The sequence below is a fragment of the Ailuropoda melanoleuca genome, chromosome 10 (assembly GCF_002007445.2).
Source record: "Ailuropoda melanoleuca isolate Jingjing chromosome 10, ASM200744v2, whole genome shotgun sequence".
NCBI classification, from domain to species: Eukaryota; Metazoa; Chordata; class Mammalia; order Carnivora; family Ursidae; genus Ailuropoda; species Ailuropoda melanoleuca.
In genome coordinates, this window is record NC_048227.1 from 27237798 (window position 1) to 27255805 (window position 18008).

The 18008-nt window shown below is 39.3% G+C and overlaps 1 protein-coding gene across 7 annotated transcripts in view; it reads right to left on the reverse strand.

The window, feature by feature from the left end:
• The window catches only part of MRTFB (myocardin related transcription factor B), a 179906-nt gene that overhangs the window by 46847 nt on the left and 115051 nt on the right, over positions 1–18008 (reverse strand). For 6 of the 7 annotated variants that reach the window (XM_019798392.2, XM_019798389.2, XM_019798391.2 and 3 more), the window contains 5 exons: positions 13506–13571; positions 11382–11437; positions 10183–10258; positions 6599–6760; positions 5121–5299 (listed from right to left, as the gene is read on the reverse strand). In XM_019798392.2, coding sequence (XP_019653951.1) covers positions 5121–5299; positions 6599–6760; positions 10183–10258; positions 11382–11437; positions 13506–13571 — 539 coding nt within the window. Of the gene's footprint in view, positions 1–5120; positions 5300–6598; positions 6761–10182; positions 10259–11381; positions 11438–13505; positions 13572–16755; positions 16764–18008 lie in introns of those variants that run through there. The other variant, XM_034670351.1, reaches the window with a different exon arrangement.

Consider the following 18008-nt stretch of genomic DNA (forward strand, 5'->3'; position numbering starts at 1 on the left):
GGCTATTTTCCCCCTGAACTACAAATGTGAAAGTAATTATATCTAGAGAAATAAACACATTTTCTATATACGAAGTGAGATACCTGGACAAATTCGTTCAACAAACACTAGGTAACAGTGAAAATAATTGAACAAAATGTGCCAAAACAAACTCTATCACTTGTAGATGACACAAAAATCCCCAAGACTTTGCAGGCATCACAAAGTTTGCCTGTGCAGTGGATGACAAGACCAAAACCCAACCCTACAACTTACCTATAATCCTCCTCAGGAGTTTCTTTCCTCTACATCAGTACAGCAGTTAATGGGGAGATGTGTCTTTAATTGCATGAATAAAAGTGTAATAATGAGAATCTTTGTCAGATTCCTTACTTAAAAATACTAACACATTTAGTACAAGGGAATTTTATCAAGGACACACAATTTAAGAAAGTCTCAAGGTATATAGTACAGAAATTATGTACCAGGTAAAGTGGAGGCAGGCCAGCCCTAGCCAGGTTCTAGGCTCTTTTCCTTGGCTGTGTAAGTGGGCAGCATGCCACTCTCTGAAGTGGGTGTTTTGCCGGAGGCCTAGCTGACAGATAAAAAGCAGACTGTCAGCGGTCTGCACGTAGCAGGCAGAACCTACGCTCCAGCAACATGACTGTTATCAAAACTAGTGTTTCAGTTCCGGAATGACCCCGAGCTTAGCGTGTGTTGCACTGGCAATAAACAGACCATATTTATACTTCAAGAAACACTGCTATTCCTTTTTTCCTTCAAGGACTTAGGGAATGTCAGCCCACTGGGTGGGACTCCCTCTGGTTAAAGAAAGCTTCTCACTTATAAACTTAGCTGGAGACCAAGTTTCAAGAGCAAAGTTAAAAACCTACTACAAGCGAAGCAGGGAAAGGGAAAATGCCAATCCCCTACAACACAGGTGGAGCCGTCACGATGCCATGACCAGGTAGGTGGCTGACGTGACAAAAATCCTGTTACTGAAAGCTAAGGCCACCCTAATAGCTGTTTGGTATCCTGACCTACTCAGAGAACCAACGACTGAAATGGCTAAGTAGAACTGTTTTTGATGGTATTTACTTGCATACTTGACATTCTTGTTAGCCCTATTTTTAAAGCTCGAACCCAGGGTGCAGCAAGTATGTGAGAATACAGTAAGGGCTGGTCTCCCGTGCTCTCCTTTCTGCCACCTTCGACCTCAGACCACGGCCAGGTTGCTGACCCCACCTTCTTCCAGACCAGGTTGCAGCCAAGCCGAGTGGCCACTCTTGCCCTCAGACTCTGACAGGAGAGTATGAACTGAGCCACCCACACAACCACCGCCGAATCCCAGCTGGAGAGGCTCTCCCCTTAAGTGGAAGAACACAAACATGGGCTGCTTCTGCAAGCCTGGCACCGGTCAGTGACGCTCAAGTGTGGTGTGCTTGCTCCACACCAAGGGCCTGTGCTGTGTGTTGGACACACACACACACACACACACACACACTCTGAAGTAGCTCTTGTTGTCCAGAGCCAAAGTCCCTCTCCTCATGGACTCACGTTTTATTTAGCTGGAAGCACAGATACAATAAGCAAATAAACTAATGTATTTCAGCTCCTGGTGGTAAGGGCAGTGACGAACCTAGTGCTGAGAGAGAGAGACCTAGTCCCTACCCAACAGATATTCATGAATGAGAAGAAATGCTGTGAGAAAATATGCAAACATTTTGAATCCCCAAATTTCTGTACCTCTCTGAACCCAGGCCTTGTCTGCTGTAAGGGTTAGGCCAGATAATTGCTAAAGTCCTTCCCAACTCAGAAATTCTATGATGTTTGGCTTTAACAAGAACATTTTCTACGAACTTAACCAATTCCATTAAGTAGTTCAATAGCTCTGACGTTAAGATAACTAAATAGTATTAAAATTTCAGTAAGGCAAAAACATTATAAGGAAATGAAAAAGTAGCGTAAGAGTTCTTATATAACCAAAAGAAAGAGGAACACCCAGTGAAAAATAAGAAATGAGAATTTCGAATGCAATTATCAAAAAATATTTGTTAGATTCCTTTGCATGCCCTAGATTTTCAGTTCCCAGCCCCATCTGACACATAATAGGTGCTCAATAAATATTTGTTGAACAAAGGGATTCAATCTAACCAAAATCAAGGAGCCAGTTAAAACTTTCAAATTTCCAAACAGTGTGCAAGGTTTAAAGTAATGATATTACCTGCTTGTGGGAAAGACATAGTGACTGTGGAAACTCATATTATCTTTTCAGAAGGCAGTTCAAGTGCCTACCTTTTAACTAACAAAAGGTCCAAATCCTTTTCAAAACCTGGTAATTATCCAAAGAAATAATCAGACAAAGTGCCCGGCAATGTATGTATAGAAACAATGTGTGCAACTAATATGTGAGAATAAAACAGGGGCCCTTACTGTGTTTGTAAGAGTGAAAAATAGAGACAGGTCCAGACAATCCATAATACGGACTTGGTTGAAAGATGAACTTAGCTACCTGCTATTAAAAATGAGATTAATGTATATTTATTGACAAGGAACACTATTAGGATTATGATTAAGATATAAAAGTGATTTAGACGTAAGAGTTCCTGCATGACCCATCAGTTCCACTCCTAGCTAAATGCCCAAGAGAACTGAAAACACACGTCCACATAAAAACTTGTCCACACACATTCGAAGCACCACTATTCGTAACAGCCACCTGTCCAGGGGTGTAGCTCAGGAGTAGAACATGTGACTACGTAATAGCCACATGCCCAAACCAAATGTCCATTAAGTGATGAACAGATACACAAAATAGGGTCTATCAATGGACTATTATTCAGCCCTAACAAAGAATGAGGTACTAATACAGGCTATAACATGGATGAACCTTAGAAACATACTAAATAAAGAAGCCAGTCACTAAAGATCACATATTGTATGATTCCATTTAAAGAAAATGTTCAGAATAGGCAACTCCAGATACAGAAAGTAGACTGGTGGTGACCTAGGGCTGGTGGTGGGGATACTGGGGATTGACTGCTCATGGGTATGGGCTGCTTTTTTGGGATGATGAAAATGTTCTGGAATCAGGTAGTGGTGATAGTTGCACCGCTCTATCTAACCACTGAATTGGACAGGTGAATTTTCCCAGTGCCAGTTTTTACAGAAATAGAAAAATCCATCCTAATATTCATATGGACTCTCAAGGCACCCCCAAGTAGCCAAAAACAGTCTTGAAAAAGAACAAGGTTGGAGGTCTCACACTTCCGGATTTCAACATTTACTATAAGGTGACAGTAATCAAAACATTGTGGTCCTGCCATAAAGACAAACATATAAGTCAACGCAAAAGAATGCAGAGTCCTTAAATTATTACATATATGGTCAAATGATCTTCAACACAAGTGCCTAGGGGGAAAGGACAGTCTTTTCAATAAATGATATGGGGAAAATTGGATATCCACATGCAAAAGAACGAAGATGGATCCTTACGTTACACCATATACAAAAATTAAAATGGATTAAAGACCTAAATGTAAGACTCAAGACTATAAAAGTCCTAGAAGAAAACAGAGAAAAAGCTTCACGACACTGGATTTGGTCATAATTTCTTAGTAGGATACCTAAAGCACAGGTAATAAGCCCCAAAACAGACAAATGGCACTATATCAAACTTAAAAACTTCTGTGCCTCAAAGGACACTATCAGTAGAGGAAAAAGGCAACAAAGAATGGGAGAAAACGTTTGCTCACCATGTATCTGAAAAGGGGTTAATATCCAGAATATACAAAAAACTCCTACAATGTAACAGCAGAGAAACAAATAATCTCAATTAAGATGGGCAAAAGACTCAAACAGACATATCTCCAAAGAGGATATACAAATGGCCAACAAGCACATGAAAAGATGCTTAACAGCAGTAATCATTAGAGAAAGGCAAATCAAAACCACAATGAGGTATCACCTCATACCACTAGAATGGCTACTATCAAAAGGACATAAATTAGTAAGCGTTGGTGAGGATGTGGTGAAATTGAAACCCTTGCATGCTGTTGGTGGGAGTGTGAAATGGTACAGTCACAGCGGAGAATAGTCTGGAGGTTCCTTAATAAATTAAAAATGGAATTACTATATGGTCCATCAATGCCACTTCCGGGTATATGCCCCAAAGAATTGAAAGCAGGGTCTCGCAGAGCTATTTCCAAACCCATGTAACCTAGCGCCATTATTCACAATAGCGAAGACATGGAAGCAACCCAATGTCCACCAACGAAAGGATAAACAAAATGTGGTATATCCAAATAATGGGATATTATTCAGCCTTAAAAATGAAGGAGATCCTGTCACAACCTACAACATGAACAAACCCTGAAGACTTCATGTTAAGTGACGTAAGCCAGTCACAGAGAGGCAAATATTGTATGATTCCATTTATATGAGATATCTAAAGTAGTCAAATTCATATGTACGTATGTATATATGTATTGATTTAAATTCCAGTACAGTTAACATGCAATGTTCTATTAGTTTCAGGGGTACAATACAGTGACTCAGCAATTCTATACCTGACTCAGTGCACATCATGGTAAGTGTACTCTTTAATCCCCATCACCTAGTTCACCCATCCCCCCACCCTACAGTAGTCAAATTCTTAGAAACGGAAGTGGAATTCATTGTGATTGCCAGGGTCCGGAGGAAGAGATTGGGGGCTGCTGTTTAATGGGTACAGTTTCAGTTTTGCAAGACAAAAAAGCTCTGGAGAACTGTTACACAACATTGTGAGTGTACTTAATACTACTGAGCTGCACATTTTAAAATGGTTAAGATGGCAGAAAAAAAGGGGGGGAGGACATATTTTATAGAATGTGAATTATATTCTCAACAAATGTTATGAGAAAATTTTTAAAAAGCAAATTACACAACCATTTGTAAAAGAAAAATGTGGATATACAACAGAAATAAAATGTAAGAATCTACTGAAAAATGTTAACAGTGTTTGTATCATAGGTGAAAAAAATCTATATTTTCCCACACTTTTAGACTTTTCTTCTGGAAGAAGAAAAACCGTAATTACCTCGATATATAAAAAAAAACAAGGCACTGTCTCTGTTTAGGGGGAGAAACAAGAAAGGTGATACCTGGGCTGGAGTGCTTGTAGTCACAGGAGATGGAGAGTCGCTAACTTTTGGCTCACTTGGGGACGCGGCTGACCCCTGTGACTCCTGGCTGGCCGGCTGGTCTGGAGACAAAGCATCACTGCTGTCTTCGTCAAATGAGAAATCGCCCTGAGTCTGAGGATAGTCCTCCTTCCCAACGCCTAGAGAAAGAAACAACTTTCAGCTTATCTTGGCCTTGGAATACCAAGCTTAAAATGATAAAGAAGGAGAAACATTGTTTATTACAAAAACACAAGAAGCTGGTTAAACAAAAAGAAATTGAACATAATGTACTTCCCAGAGGAAGACTACACCACTACCCAGGATGAACACTTGGGGAAAAAGTCAGACCTGAATCAGATCAAGCCTTTGGATCCAGTCCCAGTTTCAGAAGTCAGAAGACGAGACATTTTTAGTGACACTGGGAGTGCTAATGCATTCGGTACAATCCAGTATGGGGACAGGCTAGAGAGCACAACGAGGCCTGCTCACCAACAGATACACAGCAAGAAAGGAGAGGAGGAAGAAGACCCGTGCAGGAGAGTAAGACTTAAGAGAGACATCAGCCAATAACAAGGTGTGGACCTTGTGTGGACCCTGATTTGGGTACAACTGTTAAAAAACATTAAGAGGTATGGGAGAAAATGGGGCCATGACTTGGTATCTGTTGATGAGTCCTACTTCTTGGAGCAGCCCAGTTATACTGACCCTTTACCTTTTGGGGCTCCACTTATTTAGGACTGAATGGAATCATCACTGAATGTACTACTTTGGATCACAAATTGCCTAAGACTTAAGCTCATACAATGCAAAATATGAAGTCCCCAGAGTAATGGAAACTATAATAGTTTTTACAGTAGGATGTTAACTTTTCAAAATTGCTTGCTGTGTAAGTGGTATTACTCCAGAATTCTTTTTTCTACTAAAACTTATGCCAGGAAAAGGTGTGTGTGTGTGTGGGGGGGGGGGTTGGAAACATTAGTGGCTAAGTATGAGAAGCTCAGCATAGAATGGACAGATATTACCATTCTTAATAAATACATCTGTACACTCGTGCTGTTTACTTTGCTGAACTAACACTGAACAAGCAAGCGATTTATCTTTCCTAGAAGTAAACAGAATTAAATAATGGAAAATCTGTAAAAATTTTAAACAACACAAGAGAAATTAAATAGTCTAATGCAGTAAAGTTATCTTGAAAATGTCATAATGAAATCGGAACCTAAAGACATCAACCTCAGACGTGACAAGAGGAATCTCTGTGTTAACTGGTGAGAGATGCTAGTCTTAGCACACATAAAGAAATAGCAATAATAATGGGAATTGGTGCAAGTGTTAATCAATTTCTACTTCACCCAGAAAACAACACTCATGACTGGTGCTGGTTTTTTAGATTAAATTTGTTTTCAACTTCCAAGTTCCTCGTTCTCCCGGAAAACAGTAAATTTTTAGCGTCTTGCCTATAATTGCTTCCTTAACACTGGAGTCGACAGGAAGGATGTTTTTCTCTACCAGCTCCATAGGACCAGGTCTTTGAGCAATCTTTTCATTCAGGTCATCAGCTAGTCGAGCTCTTTTCAACTTCATCTGAGTGGCCTGCAGGGACGGCTCTGCAAATGTCTCTAAAAGAAGAAACACGGTTTTAACCATTACTTGAATTACTCTATTCCATAACGTTATTTCAGGCCAACTGAATTTAATTTAATTTCAATTGGCTTCAACATATTTTTATTTATGTGTTCTCAATGTATTTATGGAAAGAGAAAATGACCGTTTAAGAATGCTCTAGTATACATTTATGTATTTTTAGTCCTGGATACTTTATATTGTCTATACAATGCACTCAGACTCAATTTAACATGAACTGAAGCCAAAAACTGGGGTACTGCTATTGTTCATTTATGGTAGGAGGGTTACATTGACATTTATTAGGTATTGGAGATAGGGAGGATGAACAAGAGAGACGTGGGTCATGGCTCAAGAAATATACAGTTTTAGGTTTGGCTGCACTGGAAAGTCAGTTCCTAGGAATGGGGGCACTGGATCTTACTTAGGTTATAAGCTTCTCTGCAGGAGTCAATGGGAAGAACTACAGATCATATTCTTAGATTGCTCCCTGTGTGTCTCAGAGTCAGCATCATAATTAAGAATGTGGGTTTATTTCGGAATATATAACCTTGGGACATTCAATTACAGGGTAACTAATGGTCATAAAGAAGCCTCAACTCATCTACTTGCAAATGCATGAAGTTGTACAACAAATGTGAAACCAATGTAAATATCGTTAACTCATTCATTCGGGTCATTCTGTCAATGGCTTGCATTTCTGGTACCTCTCATTTAACATTTTATTACACTGTTTCTCAATAATGTTTATAATTGATAAAAAAAAAAATGGTGAGGCGTATTTGGGTGTAACCCAAAATTCCGAGTTGACCGTTGCTTGCCTCTTAAATTATATAGTAGAAGAAGGTCTTCTAATGAAATTCCCCATAAGTAATCTCAGGATCACTGATGTGTTTTTTGGGGGAGATAAAATATTCCGACTGAAGCCCAAAGCTCACCGAAAGCCCGCAGCCCATAAACCACTCTCCAGCACATCTGAACACTTTTCTTTCAACCAGCTGAGTTATATGCTTACCGAACGTCAACCCTGATTGTTCACAGAACAGTTCCTATCAGTTCCCATCTGATGTCTATACATAATTGAACTAAGTGTTATAGGAAAATGATAAACTTCAAAAATAAAATTATTTCTTGGAACCTAAGTTAAATGCTCTGCAGTGACTTGATAAAGGCGAGTTATTAAAAAACAAACCGCTGTCAAATTAGGGCAATTAACAATTGCCTATTGGAAATATTTAGGAAAATATTTAGGAAAAATGGTAAAATCTATGATTTTTCAGCTCAGATTGCTCATCAACTGTCTTTATGTTGTTTTTCCACCTCAGATGGAAATTACAGATGATGTATGACAGCTGTGGCTTGTGCAAGATGACGACTGTACAGACCACTCTCAGGTCGACGTCTAAATGCTTTGTTAAGAGCCAGGTAGGAGAGTCTTCTGCCTTTCTCCTCTCTCCCACCAACACATCTAAGTGACATCAGGAATATGTCTGGAATGAATACATCCCAAAAGCAAATAATGAGAGACTGGCATTTTGTTAAGTTTCTGTTCTTGGTCTTCTCATCTCCTCATCTCCATGGCGCTGGGGCTGGATTTTAGCCGAAGTTCAGAAAAATAATTTAGACTTTTGCCTGCCAAACAACAAATTCGATCAAAATTGGGATAATTAAAATAAATTGGGGGGTGGTTTGAAGTTATTTTTTATATTACAAATGATATATTCTTCTTACTTTAAAAATCCCAGCTTGAGAACAGATGTCCTAAAAAACATCACTTATGGTTCATTCATATACACAGTTAGGTTTTTAAATGTTGGGTTATCTTTTTTTTTTAAAAAGCAAATATGATTCCTTTTGATAGTTCAATGTATTTGCCTTGGTTTTAATGATATTAATAAAGCCTGTTACAGTTAGAAGGCAAGTTGAAACAGCACTTTTCCTTCAAAAATGTCCTTTATAGGTCAAGATCTTTTCAAGCGCAGAAGGAACCATTTTGTCCAGTTACTTACCAGTACATTTGCCTCTTGAAGATTCATTTATCCCTGACAGCAGGGAGCTGTTCCTACCCTACCACTGCAGTTCTGGAAATGCTTTTAGTCCAATGGACTTCTGAGAACACAACCGAAAGTAGTGAAAGACACAGGCCTCTCACCTCCCATCCCAGATATGAAGACAGTCCCAATATCTTAGATTCTTTGGAGTAGAAGAGACCCTACTTCGGGCTATCGATACCAACCTGATCCTTGGAATTTCTTTACAACATCCTTACTGTGGTGTCAGCCTGTGCCTAGTCCCAACACAGCAGCCTGTTTCTTGCCTACTGAGCACTTTTCACTATCTGTAATTCATTTGTTTTGCCTGTTTATTATCTGTCTGTGCTACTAGAATGTAAGCTTCATGGAGGCTGGCATCCATCTGGCTCACTTGTTGGGTCTCTGGTGTCCAGCTCACTGGCCAATGAACGACCACCTCAAATGAGGGCAACCATACTGCTTCCAGAAGATTTCTGGACATGTCTGACCTTTAGGATATTATTTCTTATGTTGAGCAACAATCTAATACTTTGTAATACCAACCTAATTCTAAAATGAACTCTATCATTAGGCCTGAAGAATATAATATTCCTTCTACTTGAGAACAACCTCTCAATCTTTGAGAAATTTTCAGATGTTTTTCTGTGTCATCTCAGTGTTAAACACACTCAAGACTATCACAGGGTCAAGCTCCTGGTCTTGCTCAATAAATCAGTCAGAGAAGCAAAACAACAAAAGAACATATAACTTGGGAACTTATGGTGGGGAAATCAGCTTTTAAGAATGTTCTGTCTTAGAAAAACATCCTAGCATGAGCCACATGTTTCCCCAGAGATGTAACAGAACTGTCCCTACCATCACTTCACAAGTGATGAGGCTAGACCATCGAGAAAACCTAGGGGGCTGACTGGAGGGTATTTATGTTAATGGTCAGATCAAGTGGCATTGTTTTGGGTAAGTAACAACAAACTGAAGACTTTTAAGTGTGGGCACTGCACCAGGTAGACATAACAGGGCCCAGGCAGCTGAAAATCTAGGGTTAGACTCGTGGCCACTGTACCCTTCATGACTTAATGGGCATGTGTTGCTCAATGATGAAGAAATCCTCTGGACCAAAAAATGTTTACCAGAACACACGGTAGAGACATCTATGGCACCAGCTGGTGGGGGAAGAGTCAGTCCATCAACTGGTTATTTGGAGAAGCAAACCTTTCCCGTGTATCTAATGTAACATTTTAGCTTTGGGTCTTCATGTTGCTATCCGATTTGAAGGATGTCAGCCTGTGGCGTAAAAAGTTATTAAAGTGGGAATAAACAGCAATGGTGGAATTCTCACTTATTTTCTTGAGAAAACACAGCAAAGTAAGGAGAAATAAAAATTTTACCTTCTAAAATGTGCATCCTGACAAGTTCAGAACGATCTGGTCGGCTCCGAATCTTATGCTTCAAAAAGTTTTCAGTCTTTAAAAAGAAAGAGAGAAAGAGGGAGAAAGTCTTACATAAATTGTTTATGACTTACTGTGGTTTTACATTCTTCTCTCAAGGTACTCCGTTTAAATAAATTGTATACTCTTTGGTTATGATTTTGCGAAGTGAAGAGTAGAAATTAGTACTCTGAAAAGCTATTATCCAATACATAATTTAAATTGCTGCCTTCAGAACTGTACAGGGATTTGAAGTGCATGCTGGCATAGAGTAAACACTCTACAGGCTTTTATTTTAAAACTTGGAAAACGCAAAAGCTCATAATTTGAACAGACATAGGATTTTGATCATTTAAATATCTAAACATCTACACTTCAGGTCACATAAAAATCCACCTAAATTACAAATTTCTTTAAAATCCTAATGTATGTGTGTCGCTGAATTCATATCCTTGATCAAATTTTCTTATTTAGAACAGTTCTCAATTTGAACAATAAGGCTTTCAAATGGGTTTTATATAAGATTCTAAGGGAGCATTATTGTATTCTGGGAAAATTCCTACAGAATTTTGGGAACATGTTTATTTTCATACTGCATGATAGAAGTTTTCTCTAAAGAAAAAAGAATGAATGTACATAATGGTTCTTTTAAAGAAGAGTAATAAACATGAAACTGATGTGCAGATAGAATGGAGACTTCTCAAAGAGTAAAGCCGACTTGAATTTAGCAACATTCTTTCAGTCAGCAAATTCTCCTGCCCTTGGTCAAATGTACAGCTACCACGGACCCAGTAAAGAAACTACCTAAAGATGGGGAAGTCAGGACATCACTGCAGGGGTTACAAATGGCAGAACTATTCTATTATTATTCTAAAAACTGTTGGTATGCCCTGAAACCAACAAAGCGAAGTGTGATTTGTCCTTTATGTACAAAACTAGTGACAAATTTTAAAAGAACAAAATTTCAAAGTCATGCATTTTCTACAAACTTCCTAGATAAAACTACCCCAGAATATATGACTCTACATGCCATGTGTCCTGAAAATACACTGCATTTTCTTTATTGACAATATTTAGGAGTAAGATTGCTACTTGCCCTCAGGTACTTTAAAATAAGAGAGAAGCAGAGAAGTAGAACATCGGAAACTGAAATTTCTTACTCTGGCTCGTTCCAAGCTTTTTATCTGCTCATGGAATGCAGCTGGGCTCTTCAAAGCTGTGAGAAGAACAGGAATCATTTCGGGAGTAGAGAGAGAGGCGTTAATACTTCAGTCAAATGTTAGGGTACATTATGTCAATGTTCCCTCTTAATCTTATTAGTTTGCATCTATAGTTCCATATTACCAGTTCTTTAGGAGATGTGAGAAATTTGAAACCTTAAATGTTTCAGAATTAAAATGATGTCTTCACAAATAAAACAAGTGAACATTTAAAACAGAGTTGTATATGTAATGACAATGCAAATGCCAGGTCAGACGGTTGCAGCCAATAGTTGGGCCAAATTAACCATCAACAAGGGAACTGTGTGGTGATTCCTTGACAGGTCTTTGCTCTTTGTGGCCCTATAAGATGCTGGAAAAAGCCCAAAGGTCCTCAGGACATTTAACCTGGGAGTGATCTAATCTTGAACATGAGGGCACTCTGTACTTTATTTCTAGCAGAGCTGAGTTACCGTTGACCTCGACCCCATGTGCTCATAGCCCTATGCACTGTGGTCCATCACTGTGGTCCATTTACATTGCTGTTGATTATCACAACAAACTTGCAAGGTAGGTATGAGCCCCAGTACAGATAAAAGGCTCAAGGTGGTTAAATGAATTCTTGAAGTCATACAGCTAGACTGTGGTCACGGTAGAATTTAAATCTAGAATTGTGAATTAGAAAGTTTCCTGCTCTTTCTATCGTACCATAATACAGCTCAGTCTAAAGACAGTGCTTCTTTAATATATTAACTATTAGTACTTTAAATATTCCAGAATCCCAGAGTGAGAATAAGCAGTGTTTTGCTAAAACATCACTTACTACAGTATTTTTATCAATTATCTTTGCAAAATGTTTCATGTGTATGTCCACTTAGAACTCCGGGCAGTCAGATAATGTGGACGGGATTTGGGCTATGCTTACTTGGGCTGTCAGCTCCGAAACTTGGCCTATCGGCTCTTGGTAGAATTATTTTCAGCTCTGGTACTTGAAGCACTGCAAAGATTCCCAGGAGCCCAGCCCAAACAGGTTTGACTGGGGACTAGCTCCCAACAGTAGACTACAGCTGGCTTAGTGGTGGTGTCTTAAACATCCTAATTTGATACTATCTGACTGGTTCATCGTCAGGAATGTAGTGGTAGAGAAATCTGGCACATCATCAAACCGGCTTTTGCGCCTATCATAATACTAGATTTAAAATATTTAGATAATTACTAGTAGTCCAGAAAAAAAAGTTTTAATGGGAAAAATATCTACTGCAGAGAAAAATTACTCTATGAACCAAAAAAAGGTAATATCAATGATTCAGAAGACTGGGAAGCATAAGTACATTTTGTAATTTCTCTTTAGTCTTTTAAAGCCAAATACGTTACTTCTTGGAGAAATCAATTTTTGGATAAACATCCATATAAATAATCTTAACACCAAAGCAATCAGTCTTCCCCTCTAAAATATAAAATCACCTCCAAACTTAGTGAGTAAAGGTAAGAAGACAATGGGCAAATATTCTAAAATTAATCAACTCTAAAAAGCGAAGGAAGGAGGCCTCAAGATACTTGGAAATTATGTGTACTTGGGCAAGAAAGGGTTTATTAATTATAAATAGAATGCTTTTTAGTCCTATAACTGAGATGCACTTCATAACAGACCACACACTATATTGTATCAAAGATAATTATTTTGAATTAAATAAAGTAGAACAAGGTTTTTGAATTAATTTTATCATGCTACTTTTGCAAGTCTAATAACACTGGACCTATTACATAGAGATGACTTTAATTATTTCAAAACTAAAACAAATGTTTATGTGTGAAGGAAGACCTGAACTTAACCTAGTTTCACAGTTTTCTTTAGGTAATACAGAATTCAAGTCCATCTTTTAAGCTGCATCTGGTTTTCAACAATGTATTTGAGATGATTCTCTCAGGTCGGCAATGTTGATGCCTGGTTTTCCTTATCAACTCATTTGGTCATTGTATATTGACCAATGGACACAGCTCAAAGCAGAGTGTGATCCAGGCTCTCCTCAGACATGTGCATTCTGTTACATCACACTGGAGGTGACAGTGACGCTTTAGTCTTACGTGGCATGATGCCCTGGTCCACCAGTTGCTCTCGTGTCCTCCTCTGCTGCAGCCTCAGCTGGAGCACTGTGAATAGGAAAGAGTCACCATTGGAGTGTGTACGCAACGGCGGGATCTGACTCACCAAGTCCCAGAGGAGACACGACTAAGCTTTATCAAACACCTTCTATTCCTGACTGCATAAAGATACCACCTGGCACCATCCGACTTACAGAAAGAAAATCAATGTGTAGTTTCTACCTGTTTGGTGAACTTTTAAGTTCTTTTAGCATATTTTTTGTTTAGTTAATATTCTTAATTAAATGAATAGAGCTAAGTGTTGTTTAAATACAATCACAAAGTCCTCGGCCAATAAACCAAAATGGTTGGCCTATACATTAAGACTTCCTAATGAGAAAGTCTAATTGGTAGAAACAGAAGTGTGAGATTCCTGGCCATTAATCAGTTTTTTTTTAAAGGAAGTTAATAACAAAAATTTATTTTAAGATTGACTTATTTGGAGAGACTTGCAACATCTGGAACAAGTTTTAAATAGCTTTAATGAAGGCCAAACTTATAATAAAAATTAGACCTGTGACACATTACTAATAACCCAAAGGGAAATTTCTACATTAAGAACTTAAAGTTTAATAATCTTTGCACAAACATAACACCATGTCTCATTCTACAAGTTCTCAAAAAGCCAAAATTAATTGATATCTTATAATTTTAATGAAGAAAGGATAAATAAATCATTAGAACTTGTAGAGAATGAAGAACACATCACAAAATGTAAAAATCCACTTTGTCAAATTTAATAAAAATAATTTTCCCCCTTGATTTCTCAAGCAGCTTACTTTCCTAGCGTCTATTTTTTTATCTGGAAAAATGAGCCAATTTCACAAAAGAGGAATACATGAAGTAACTGAAAAATACTTTCCTTGGTTTACCTTACATTAAATTTTAAGTTTCTGTTTTTATTTTTATGGTTTCATCTGTGGATGAAAACCAAGGTTAGGCTCATTAAGGGTCTGAGTGAAGTTGTCAAAATGCTAAAAATATATATAAAAATAAAAATTTCTTCCTTTATGCATTTCTTGAAGAGAGAGAATGAACATTCATAGCAAGGGGGTGATGGCTGGAACAAGAGGCTAGCTCAGACCGGTCTTGCACCCAGGCTCAAATGCAATGTACATGATGGCTCCTACTTGCAATAAACCCAAGAGATCTAAAGATGCAGGGCCCATGCCCTTATATCCTTGCTTTTTGCTTGCACTTGTGTGAGCACAAGCCTAGATATTCTTCCAAAATAGTCTGGACTGTAAAATAGCTTTTAAACACTTTTTTTATTCATTGCTAGATATGAATGTCATCCTTTATTAAACACTGAAAAAAATTGTTTTGCTTCTTTTGGGGGCCACAGGATCACAAAGCATCACTGACATCCCATTTAGAACCGAAGCAACTGACCTAAGATTCGATTACACAAAGCAAAAGAAAAATTTAACGGGTCAAAAAAATATGTGCACATGCTCCTCACATTAAAATGGTTTGTGATACTTTGAACCAATTACGCTCTAGCACAAAGATCTTTTCTGGGATAACTTACAGTTTACTGAGGATAATATGTTCCCATCACGGTACTCTACTAGGAACAAAAATAACCCAAAGAAATGACCCGTGAATAGGCTAGCACCCAAATGCCTGCACACTCTAACATTCTTCTATGAATGCGAAAGCTAATGCTTGTCTGAGTTTGAGATGGTCATATTCAAGAGGCAGAATCCCAAGAAGAGGAATACTGAGAGGAGAAAAGGGTCAGAACAAGGTCCAGTTCAAAGGCTTGACACTTCTGGAACACGGTGCTCCATGTCTGCTGACGCATCTCTAGCAGGAGTAGCCTTCCTTTCTCACAAGGGAGTCCTCAAAGAAAGGTGTAAAATAGAAAGGGTAATGAAAACATCAACAGCCCCCTTCTTTGGTTTAAAACACAGAAACACACGAAGCACCATACTTGTGAGACAAATGTATGAAACACAATACATATTTTAGGGCGAATGGCACCTTGGAATGACGGATACGTTGGCAACAACTTCATTTGCAAACCCACAGTGATGACAAGAGCTCGTTAGCCTTGAAGCATCTCCTGACCATACCCTGGTCAGCTGCACTCATGCACTGTGATAGCAGCCCCGTCAGCTAGAAGATCTTGGACTAGAAATCATGTTCTCATGGCTGACATACAAAGGTATGTGCCACCACGAGGGTAACACACAAAGTGAATGCATGTCATCCACTGTGAAAATAAAACAAACACCAAACAAGGACCACTGGTGTTTTCCATCCGGTTTTCTACGTGGCAAAACAACCTTCCTTATGTCACACTGCTTGAAGGTAGGAGAATAATCTTCCCCATCAATTCTCTCCTCATTGCCTACAGAATTCTCCCAAGAAGCAGTATCATCACACTACAGCGTTGCTCAAAGCAGGCGTGGCAGGCAGCCTTCTGCAGGCATGTTCGCTCACTAAGAGCCCCTGAATTAGGTGTCTGTAAGTGACTGCGAGGTGCACGTCTGAGATGCATGGCCAAGAGCAGCAGGAGCAGCAGCTGTGAATGGAGGGTTTGCTTTAAAGCAAAGACATCAGCAAGAACATGAATGGATGAGGAGGCAGAGGCATAAATAACCAGTCGCGCTGTTAAGACTGATTACCCAGCTTGATTTAGTCTTCACCTCTAGCACCAGGTGGGCGGTGCTGGACACATTATACTGAGTACCAGGCACAATGCCCTGGAGAGACTCGGGTACACTGCCACTTTGGGTCAGTGTTAAAACACAATTACCGTATTTGCCCATATTGAGTATAACCAGCCACTCACAACTTCATCGACACTCCCCTGAGAATAACTACTGGTTGTAACAAGTACAAATAGGTGCCGGCTCACAATTCTGGGAAATACAAACTTCCTCTCAGTACTTCCCACTCATCCAATCAGTACACAAGTTCATGTAGAAGTGACCAGCAACATCTGCGCCTCGAAGGCAGAATGGCCAGGCCAGGGAAGACAAGGTAGGCTGAGGCAGACAGCGTGACTGTCCTCCAACAGCTGGAGCTGGGAGAACGTGGCAGTGCTTCGCCAGGATGGTGAAGGGGCGCGGGGCTCAGAAGACAGATGACCTGACTCTCAATGATCAGAGAGCCGTTGTGGGATCAAGATGCTTTCTCGAGGTTCTCAGGGGCCTTTATGACTTTATGAATCGTGCCTGGAGACCATTCTTCCACTCCCCCACCCCCTGCCCCAGCAGGCTCCACACTCACGTCCCGTGGAGACAGGGAAGGCCCAGACCGCTGACCACCGCGGGGCCTGCTGCACAGTTGTCGTTCTTAAGACAAAGGAGGAAACTGTTATGCCGGCTGGTCTCTGGAAAACCTGACACACTCCGCACGTGTCGATAAGATTGCGTTTCTGTGGCCACAAACGCCAAGACCAGACGCTGGTGCAGCCGTGCTTTCCTGAGGTGGCAGCAGGTGGTCGCACAGCTGCCCGAGAAGTCAGTGTCCCAGGCAATGGCCTTGTGTCTGAAAACTGAACCTGAGAGCATTCTCCCTGGGGCTGAGGTGAGTTGATCCACTGAGCTACTGGGCTGACACCATGGCCTCCATCCTATTAGGAAATTGACTAAAATTGAGGCTTCTCCATGGCCATTTTGCAAATACCACGTGCAGGATAAGAAAACGTGTAAATCTAGAGAATTCTGAGGGAGAAAAAAATGGTTCAAAACAGTCAGTGAGTGGCTACATCCTTTCAGAAAACAAAGGACATACTAGTAACAGAGTAAACTGAATTCATGTTACAACTGCTCCTATGTGCACATTTTCAAAGAATGTCTTTATCTTTAAAAAATGTAGAAATTAAATAATCCAACACATGGTCCCAGTAAGTCCATAAGTTTAAAATCGTTGAGTTTAAACCCTTAATTGCTAGAAGAAAGACTATCCCTATATGCTCCATATAAGGTATGACCATAAAGTAGTGAGACGAATTTCTTCACGTGCAAACCAGCATCTTTTGAAATTACAGAACACGTGTGAGAATGTGGATACAGACTACTTTATATCCATTTCTTTTAGAGAAAAAAAATTTCATCAATTATTGAATTTTTCCAAGGTGGATATGTCTTGATACTTTCTAAGGCTAACATTCATAGTTTCCTCTTACATTTCAACAAAGAGAAAAAAAATACATACAATTTTGAAAATTCTGTTTCATGTTATTCTTTGTTACAACAGATAAAAACAATATTGCGTCAGCAGAAGTGTTTGCAACTTGCTCTTTTTTTAGGTAAGAAATGTAAAAATTAGATTTTTAACCACCACTCCGAAGAATGAAAGGTAGCTTATTCTCTAATGTTAAAGAGGAAATGTCCCTCTTATTCAGTACCACAGACGGTTTATACAGTAAAGAGTATTTTCTTCTAGTTCCTTTCCCCTACTTCTTAAACGGATTACACTGCCTTTAGAACA